The sequence below is a fragment of the Orycteropus afer genome, unplaced genomic scaffold, assembly GCF_000298275.1.
Source record: "Orycteropus afer afer isolate SDZICR_OR568_19922 unplaced genomic scaffold, OryAfe1.0 scaffold00627, whole genome shotgun sequence".
Taxonomy (NCBI): domain Eukaryota; kingdom Metazoa; phylum Chordata; class Mammalia; order Tubulidentata; family Orycteropodidae; genus Orycteropus; species Orycteropus afer.
Genome location: NW_006922214.1, coordinates 524,960 through 534,952, shown reverse-complemented (window position 1 = coordinate 534,952; position 9,993 = coordinate 524,960). Strand labels below are relative to the sequence as shown.

Genomic DNA, 9,993 nt, shown 5'->3' with positions numbered 1-9,993 from the left:
AAAGCTCAGAGGGCTAAGCCCTACTTCCCAACTGCATGTCAGTTTCATGGCACACTTCACAATAGAGAGAGATGGGAGCTTCACTAGTGGCTAACCAGGGTTGAAAGATTCAGTTCTATTTCTTTCGATCCAGAGCTTGCCATATTTTCTTTCTCCTCCCCCTAACTTTGGTATCTTGATGGTGGATAACCAGTTGTCCTAGATTCTGACTCTTGGCAACTCCACATGTTTCAGGGTAGAAATGCACTCCATTGAGTTTTCAATAGCTATAATATTAAGGAATAGACTGCCTTTCTTCTGGGGAGCAGCTGGGTGAATTTGAACCTCCAACCTTTCTGTTAGTTGCTGAGAGCAAACCTTTTGTGCCACCCAGGGACTTTCTTAATAGCAGTTAAGGACCTGGTATTAGTTTCTATTGCTGCATTACAACTTGCCACAAATCTGTCACCTTAAAACAATACCCATTTATTATAGGCCAGAAGTCCAGGCAAACTCAGCCAGGTTTTCTACTTATGGTCTTCCAAGGCTGAAATCAAGGTGTTGGTAGAGCTGGGTTCTTATCTGGAGGCTCATGGAGGAATCTCTTGCAAGTTTATTAAGGATGTTGGTAGAATTAAATTCTTTGCAGTCTGAGCATGCTACTTGATCATATTCAAAGTCTTGGGGATTAAGGCAAGAATTCTTTGGAAGACACCTTAGAATTCAGCCATCCACAGACCAAAAAAAAAAACCAAACCCACTGCTTCCAGTGGATTTGCACTCATAGTACTCCCTCCTTCGGTGTCTGAGATGATATCTCTACAGAAGTAGATTGCTCAGTGTTCCTTCCAAGGAGTGGCCAGGGGGTTTGAACCGCCAGCCTTCTGATTAGCAGGCAGATGCCTTAGGCACTATGCCACTAGAGTTCCTATGCATACATAGACCATGGTTGTTAATAGAATAACTCTGAGCCAATCACTTAGAGGACCTTCCTAGAGAATGCAGGAAGTAGCATGGGTCTCCACTGAAGTCCACCCTGTCTACTCTAAACTTCTCTCTCAATTAGTCCAGGAATCTGAAGGGTGTCTAGCCCCAGCCCCAAGATATCCTTTGAGATATTTACTGTGGGGTTCACAGAGTGGTGCACAGAATGAAGCTGCGGAGGCATTTGAACAAGGAAAAGAAATCTCTGCAGCTGCTCCCCAGGGGTATCCCGAGCCACTGGGCATGCAGGGAGGGGACTACTTGAAGTTTCACTAGTTAATAGTGATTTTCTCCTTTTCAGGAATCTTCCACAGAAATAGCACCCAGCTAGAGTGAGGCCTGTGTACTGCCTTGGCCCAGGATGTCAAGAGAATTGAGGGCAAGTACAGTTCTGGATGCTCAGTCCACAGAGGACCAGATGGGACTTCTAGTCATAAAAGTGGAGAAGGAGGAGGCCTCTGCCTTTGCAGGGGAGGCGCATTTGCCCAACAGTACTACGCTAGGCCCTGAGCGCGCCCGCCAGCTCTTCCGGGGCTTCTGCTACCCAGAGGCTGCGAGGCCCCGCGAGGCACTGAGCCGACTCCAGGAGCTCTGCCGGCAGTGGCTGCGGCCTGAGGTGCACAGCAAGGAGCAGATCCTAGAGCTGCTGGTGCTGGAGCAGTTCCTGACCATCCTGCCGGGGGCGCTGCAGAGCTGGGTGCGGGAGCAGCATCCAGAGAGCGGGGAGGAGGTGGTGGTTCTGTTGGAGTATTTGGAGAGGCAGCTGGATGAACCGAGGCCACAGGTAGAGACTACTGGTTTAGTATGTGACAGCTGTGGTTTCTTTCTTTCTAAAATCTCAAGATTGGAGTGAGGGGCATTCCTTTAGATTCAGGGGTCCTCCATCTTTTTCTGTACCACGAACCTCTTTGGCAGTAAAGTCCCTCGACCCCTTCTCAGAATAATATTTTTAAATGCATAAAGGAAAATATAAAGGACTGAAAAGGCAATCAGTTACACTGAACTACAGTTAGCAAAATATTAAGCAGATTTATAAATTACATATGTCCTTTTTTATGAATGAACTAAATAATAAGATATAGAGGCAGGTCTAATAACGTGTCGTTTCAAGATGGTGATAAGCATGATGACTCTGAAGATATTGACTTGGTTGTTATGTGAAAACATCTACAATTTCTGTTGACAAATTCATAGATACAGCTCATGCTACCTTGGTTTATTGCTTGCAGCCATAATTGAAGGAAATCCTGAATTTCACTTAGAGGCTAGTAAAATGAAAAAAAATATATTTATTCCTTCTAGGCCAAGGAAAACCTGGGAAGGAGTCCGTGGGTCACTGGTTAAGAGCCCCTGGTAGAAATGGTTTATTTTTCTCTGCATCTTCCTGTCTATTGTGTAAGACTTTTCTTTTTTGCATTTTCCTGTGTCCTTATGTGTGTTCCTTCAGGGGATATGACCCAAGTAAAGCCTTCTAACCAGTGATCTGGAGTCCAAGATGCTTGACTTGTATCTACTGCACCAAGTCATGTAACAGTGAAAAGTCATTTCATGTCTTTTAAGTTGAGGCTCTTCATTCTTCAGAAATTCTGAGCTGCACATGATCATGAAAGTGACTCAAAAATTGTAATTGAACTGTAAATTTCTGTTAAGAAATATACATTTAATGAGGACATGCCATGTGTGAGGCCCTGTGTTAGGCGATTTCACATACTGTGTTGTTATATACTGGTCCCTTGAACCCTGTCAGTCAGAAATTTCTATCCTCATTTAGCACTACTTTCCAAAGGGTTTTCATAAAGGCACAAATGTATATAATGATGGAGCATAGAATATTTGTGGAAAACATGGACTCTGGAGTCATTTGGCCTGAGCTCCCAATCTAACATTGCCACTAACTAGCTGGGTGACCTCAGACAAGCTTCTCAAACTCTGTGCCTCAGTTTCTTTATCAGTAAAATGGACATACTAACAGGGTTTTTGTCCATGTTAAATAAGTTAATATTTGTAAAGCTATGAGAAACAGTGCCAGGCACATAGAAAGCACTATAGAATGTTTAGTGAATAAATGAAAATAAAAACAGATTAATGACTTCTAGGTCCCAGGTGGTGACTGGGGACAAGAACTGCTCTGTTGCAAGATGGCACTGCTGACAAGAGCCTGGGGGTCACAAAGTAGTCAATTCCAGCCAATGAAGGCTCTGTCCAAGCATGAATCTCTGGGATCCTGGCCCTTACAAAACAAAGGTGAGGATTATCTTCCGGGCACTATGAATTCTACAGACTTCATCCAGTTTCATGTGAGGGTCCTCTGAAAGCCTGATTCATTGACACTTACTTTATATGCTTCTCACTTTAAAAAAGAAAAAAAAAAAAAAAATGAATAAGACTAAAAAGACAGTTTCAAACACAGTGATGGAAAGAATGCTTTCCTAACCAAGCCTGGACATAGTAAATAAGATTTTACTAAAATTGGGGTTTAGAAAGAGTTGATTTTTTTTAAAGAATATAGTGTTCTCCCTTGATTTAACATGTTTATAGAAGTTTCCTATGTGGTAGCCAGTGTTGTTGGCCAGTGACATTGCTAGAGTTAGTTTTAGTCTGCCCCCCCATGGGCTGGCGACAAAATCACCCCTGCTGGGCAGAAGCCCCTGTCTCAGCAGGGCTGAGGGGCTCACCATTTGTCTCCCTACAGCTCCTCCTCTCTCCCATCAGCCAAGGTGGAAGCTCTCCCTTTCCAGTGGCGAGCACAGTGGCCCACCTGCCAGCACCATGACTGATCGGTGTCAGGATTGGGGGAGTTATTGCACTGGGTGATGAATGACATCAACCCTAGGGATGCCAGTGCCTTGGTGGCCCCTTCCTTTGCCATGCCAGCCACCTGGCATGAAGGTGCCCACTGCTGCTGACTCTGTGCTCATTTTGGTATCACCCCCTCTGGCAGTGCCAGGGAGTATAGTCTGTACCCCCTAGCCCCCAAGTGACATCACTGTTGTTGGCATGGAGATAGAGCCATCAGTGAGACAGATCCTTGCTTCATTGGAGCTTATATTTAATAGCAGAAAAAAACAAATTTATGTTACAATTTCACATAGTGGAAAGTACCATGAAGAAAATAAGGCAGAATTTGTAAAGCCAGCCAGAATACTCCACAGATCGTAGAACTATTGCAAAATGAAAAATATAAGTATCCTAAACCCTATTTCTGTTATTAGAACTGTATGAAAATCACTCCATAAGAACCAGCTGTCTATTCCTAGGTAGGTGCCCTCTCATATGCCCTGAATGTGTGTGCAGGTTCACAAGACATGCAGCACTGGGACAGGCCAACCAACGTGCATTCTTTTCTCAACAGTTTCTAGCCTAAACCAGCTTGTTTTCTGCCCCTTGCAGTTTGCCTCCTGTAGGAAACCTGAAGTTCTTTACATTTTTTTCCCTCTTGAACCTGAGAAAGGTCTATACAAGTAGACTCTCATTTTCTTTTTCCTGGGCCCAGCTCTGCTTCTTCTGGAAGCAGAAAGCATCCTAACCAAAACCAAACCAACTGTGATTCCAGCTCATAGACCCCATATGTTGCAGAGTGGAACTGCACGCCGTAGGGTTTTCATGTCTGTGACATTTTGAAAGCAGATGACCAGGCCTTTCTTTTGAGGTGCCTCTCAGTGGATTTGAACTGCCTGCCTTTCTGTTACCAGCTAAGTGCTTGTCCAATTGCACCACCCAGAGCCTCCGAGAAAGCACCCTGTTGTTGTTTGCCCTCAAGTGGATTCCAACTTGTAGTGACCCTGTAAGATCGGGCAGAACTGCCCCATGCAGTTTCCAAGGCTGTAATCTTTACTAGCAGATTGCCAGATCTTCTTTCCTGCAGAGCAGCTGGTGGATTCTAACTGTGACCTTTTGGTTAGCAACCAGGTGCTCAACCGTTGTGCCACCAGCAGTCCTTAGAAAGCAGCCTCATAGTGACTAAAGACATTTCAAGCAAAAATTCTATTTTACCCCCCTGTTGTCAGTTGCCTGTGAGTTGATTCTGACTCATGGTGATCCCACATGTGCAGAGTGGAACTGCTACATAGGGTTTTGGAGGCTGTGATCTTTCAGAAGTAAATCTCCAGCCCTGTTTTCAAAGGTGCCTCTGGGTAGTAGTCAGACTTTTGGCTAATTGTTGCATGAGCAACCATTTGTGCTACTCAGGGGCCCCTTGTTCCAGCAAAATTCAGTACTAAAGGATCTTCAAATAGAAAGCTCTTTTTACTTTGTTTTTGTAATGGCTTCATTTCTCCATTCCTACCAAGGGTCCCGCCCATGTTTTTTTTTTTTTTCTTTTCTTTTTTTGTCTCTGCAGGAGCATACAGCTCTCTTCAGGTCTTAGGATCTGAACAGGTAGGGATCAGGCATTTTGTAAAGAAACACTTCGGATAAACATGTTTGGAAGGAATTTATTAACCGAGTTTTTGACCTTGGATTCCCCAGGGCAGGGAGGCTGAATTCCAGGGTAGATCTCATCCATAGCTTCTTTCCTTCTTAGTTCTTCAGGTTCCTGGTCTTGCCCAGGAAGGAGGCTGCAGAGATGACCCAGTAGTAGCTGCCAAGCTCATGCCAAAGTCCCAGGTGAGCTGGGGTCCCCCATCTCTCCTCCAACACTTTTTACTTTTGTTGGGCTTCCCACGAAGGGCCTTCCCTCCCCAGTACTCCTCTACCCTAATCCCAGATTGTGAAAGTGGCACTGGGATATCTGACCTTGTCTGACTTCAGGAGGGAGAGAGAATCCTTATCAGCATCAACCTGAGTCTGATTCTGTCAGGTGGAGGTCAAACATATCTCCTCTCTCCAACCTTTTTACCAATTCTGACACAGCCGTCCCTCCCACAGCACTCTTTGCTACTCTGCTGGGTTCAATAATTCATTGTGCTGCTCGGGGGCAGTCCTGAGGCTTATTCGGAAGCAACAGGTTACAATTCAGGATCAGGAAGTATGTAGCCAAAGTCTCCCCTCTTCAGTTCAGGACAGCTCTCTCAGCTCCTCTCAGCTGTGCAGGTCTTTTCTCGGCTCCCTGAGGATAGGCTCCTCTTGGTCCCGAGGACTGGCCTCCTCTCTCAGCCCTTCGCCCTTGGCCCTGCCTCTGCCCTGTTCAGGCAAGTGTTACAAAGCTCTTTAGCTCTGCTAATAAGTGGCTAGAGGCAAACCCCACTCCATCAATAAGCTTTGACCTGAAGGTGCTCAGCTCTCTCGCTCCACTCTGTGGTCTGTGAGCCTGACTCTGGCAAGTGCCTGGAGGCATGTCATTCTACCAGCAAACCTCCTGCCTGAAGACACTCAGCTGTCTTGCTTGGTGGGTTGGCATGCCTACTGTAGCTGTCTTGCTCCATGGGCTGGGAAGCCCACCACACAGTCTTGTACCAGTCTCCTGGTTCTGCTGCTCCATTTTTCTGCTGCTGCTCCTCATTGTCTCGTGCCTTCTCTGCTGTTACAGCTCTCTGTCTTCTGGGTCTAGAGGGTCTCAGTTGCAGGAATCTTGGGTACAAAGGATGTGCCCCACTTCTGGCTCTTCTTTCTTGGTGGTAGTGAGGTTCTGCCTCTCTGCTCTGGGATTAGCTTCATTTTTAAACCTAACAGGATGGCAAAATGGACCAATCCCCTTGTTAGGGTTCCAGATACCTTATTTGTGTGAAGTTCCAAATACCTTACTTTCATTATTAGCAGACTGTCTAATCCCCTTGGTAAGCCACAAGCATTTATTTGCATAGTCCCACCCAGTGATTACTAAACTATGAATGGCTAACAGGGCCATATAAAGTAATTCACTGCACCACAAAGATCCACCTGGGTTTTGAGCTTTCCCATCTATTCTAAGATTGTTTTTCACTGTCCGTCTTCGTTTTTGTGCACACATAAGAGGCTTTTCCTGTTTTACTCCTAGCTTGCAGAGATGTCTTTCTTTCCAATCTTTTCTACCCTGTCTGCTTGGTCAGCTCTTTCATCTGGAATTTTTTCCTTCAGCCAAGGGCAGCTTAGTGAATGCAAACTGAGGATTTTTATGTGATGCTGTTTTTTTTTTTTTTTTTTGTTACTTAATTTTATTTTTTAAACTATTGTTTTTTCAAAAAAGTTTTTAATTGCCTCATTAATGAGGGAAATAAAGACATGAACTTGGTACTCAAGGAGCTCATACTTAAGGGACATGTAAGGCCTATCCTTTTAAGTCTAAAATTATTTATGGTATCATTTAAGTAATCTATTCTGACCTGAATTTTCATTTCTTACCCAATCTTTTATTTATAAGTCTTGCTAGAAGGTCTCACAGTTTAAGGCACTGTAGTTTTGTCCATTTTTCCTCCACCCCAGACTTAGACTTTATTGCATTTTAAAAATTATTAATATAAATAAGCTCCCATCCCTGCTATGCTAAAAAAGTACAACATTAATTAATTAATTTTGGATCTCATCCACTCCTTTCACTGTGTTGGCCTTTATTTTCCAAATCTTCTCACTTTCTAGACTGTTGTGTAGGTATTTAAATGAAAATACTTACTCTAATCTGTTTAATATGTTTTTTTGTTAATAAAAATATTACTAAAAGTTAAGTAGGTATAGGGGCCTTGCTTGCTCTTTTTTGCAGAGTGCCTTTAAGCAGGATGTTCATTCTTTGTGTGTGTCCCACACTGCAGTGTCCAGCTTTGGGAGTGACTTGGGGCAAAAGAATAATGTGGGATTGCCTCTTGTTTCAGGGCTTGCTGAGAGTAGAAGATGTGGCCCTGACCTTCTCCCCTGGGTGGGCACAACTGGACTCATCTCAAGTGAACCTCTACAGAGATGAGAGGGAGGAGAACTGTGGCAGCCACAGCTCCCTGGGTAAGATGATAGGCACTCATTTCTCTTAAGGTTTTTTGTTTTCTTTGTGTATTAGAACGTATGGGGCTGCTAGAAGCTTTGGAGCTCCAAAGTAACATTTCTGAAACCTAGGTATGAAACAGTTGTGTGACCAGTTCCTTAACCCTTCTGACCTTGTTTTTTTTTTTTCTTTGCTCCGGAACTTTTCTAATCAAGTTAAGTGGGATATAGTAGATAGAGCCCCTTAGCATAGGCCTGGCTGATAACAGGTGCCCAGTGCATATTGTTTTCCTTTCCTTCCCTTCTTAGGACCTGATGGGGAAGAAAGCTGAGGGGTCTCTTCAGGACATGGGCTATAAGACTGTAGAGGGTGAGAGCTAGAAGCAACCTTAGAGATAGATGAGGGTGCAGAGGCACAGAGATGGGGTGACTTGTCTCAGTTCACACAGCTCATTGTTGGTACAGTAGGGACTCCAAACTCAGCTATCTCAGCACCAAAGCCAGTTCTGTTTTGCAGACCCTGCCTTTTCCTGGGGCGAAGTCAGACATGACTGTCTTTCCATTGGTCAGTGACCAATTTGAGTCCGCAGTTTACCTATTTCTAACAGAATGCTTCCAACCCTTTGACTTGCCCCTTTTACTATGGCCTCTTCTCAGCTTTCTCAGTATTTAATGCTAGGGCTATGGCCCTGCCTTACTGTTCTTAGAGCAAAGAGCCTCTCTGCATGTGTCCATGGCACAGTTTCCATCTTCACCACCCTCCTTCCATTCCCAGTTTGTACCCGTCTTCCAATGGTCTCATTTTCAGTCTTAAGTCTCCCTCCTTCCCAGCACGCCTGTTTTTCCCCGTTGTGACCATCTTCATTCTTGCACTCAATTCCTCATACCTCACATATACAGAACATTGGAAGCCTTGCCCCCTTGGTACTTATCACAGAGCGTGCCTTCCATGACAGGGTAAAATTGATAGTCACCAGTCATTTGTCGTTTCAGGTAATGAAATATGGACTAAGATCAGGGACTTGCCTCCCGATGAGGAAAATCCAACACAAGAGCCTGGGGCGATCTCATGCCCTTTGGGTGAAGACATTGCCCAGATTTCTCCATGTGTAGAAGCCAGTGAACAGGAGGGCAGGTTACACAGAAAGCAGAAAAATGCCACAAAGAAGAGGCGGCACTACTGTCATGAATGTGGAAAGAGTTTTGCTCAGAGTTCAGGCCTTAGTAAGCACAAGAGAATCCACACTGGGGAGAAACCCTATGAATGTGAGGATTGTGGTAAGGCCTTCATTGGGAGCTCTGCCCTCATCATTCATCAGCGAGTCCACACTGGCGAGAAGCCATATGAGTGTGAAGAATGTGGAAAGGCTTTCAGTCACAGCTCAGATCTTATCAAACACCAAAGAACTCACACTGGGGAGAAGCCCTATGAGTGTGACAGCTGTGGGAAGACATTCAGCCAGAGCTGCAGCCTCCTTGAACACCACAGAATCCACACCGGGGAGAAGCCCTACCGGTGCAATATGTGTGGCAAAGCCTTTAGGCGGAGTTCACATCTCATGAGACATCAGAGGATCCATGGTGGGGATAAAAATGTTCAGGATTCGGAACATGGAGGGACCTGGGAAAGTCAAGATAGAATGGAAAGCCAGTGGGAAAATGTTGAAGCTCCCATATCTTACAAATGTAATGAGTGTGATAGAAGTTTCACTCGAAATAGAAGCCTTATGGAACATCAAAAAATTCACACTGGTGAGAAACCCTATCAGTGTGATGCATGTGGAAAAGGCTTCACCCGAACTTCATACCTTCTTCAGCATCAGAGAAGCCACGTGAGAAAAGAATTCTAACACAGTGACCCATGTCGTATGTGCCAAAGGTGGTGCTTATTCTTCATGGGACTGAAGCCACCCTAGTTGTTGTTGTTGTTGTTGTTGTGTGCCGTCGAGTCGACCCCCGACTCATAGCGACCCCTCCTTGGGTTTCTGAGGCAGTATCACTACGGAAGTAGGATTGCCCAACCTTCCTTCCAAGGAGTGGCTGGTGGGTTTGAACCGCCAGCCGTCTGGTTAGCAGGCAAGAGTCTTAGCCACTTATTAGGTTTATTATTATTGCATTTTGAGAGTTCCTCATATTTTTTGGATACAAGTCCTTTATTAGATATGTCATTTGCAAGTATTTTCCCCCAGTCTACAGCTTTTCTTT

General features: G+C 44.8%; 1 protein-coding gene across 1 annotated transcript; it reads left to right on the top strand.

The window, feature by feature from the left end:
- Nucleotides 1-1,324: 1,324 nt before the first annotated feature.
- LOC103210591 (zinc finger protein with KRAB and SCAN domains 4-like) lies at nucleotides 1,325-9,638 on the top strand. Its single transcript, XM_007956506.1, has 5 exons — nucleotides 1,325-1,747; nucleotides 3,060-3,207; nucleotides 5,486-5,568; nucleotides 7,686-7,809; nucleotides 8,782-9,638. The coding sequence occupies exons 1-5, from the start codon at nucleotides 1,325-1,327 to the stop codon at nucleotides 9,636-9,638; spliced, it is 1,635 nt and encodes a 544-aa protein (XP_007954697.1).
- The last annotated feature ends 355 nt before the right edge of the window (nucleotides 9,639-9,993 follow it).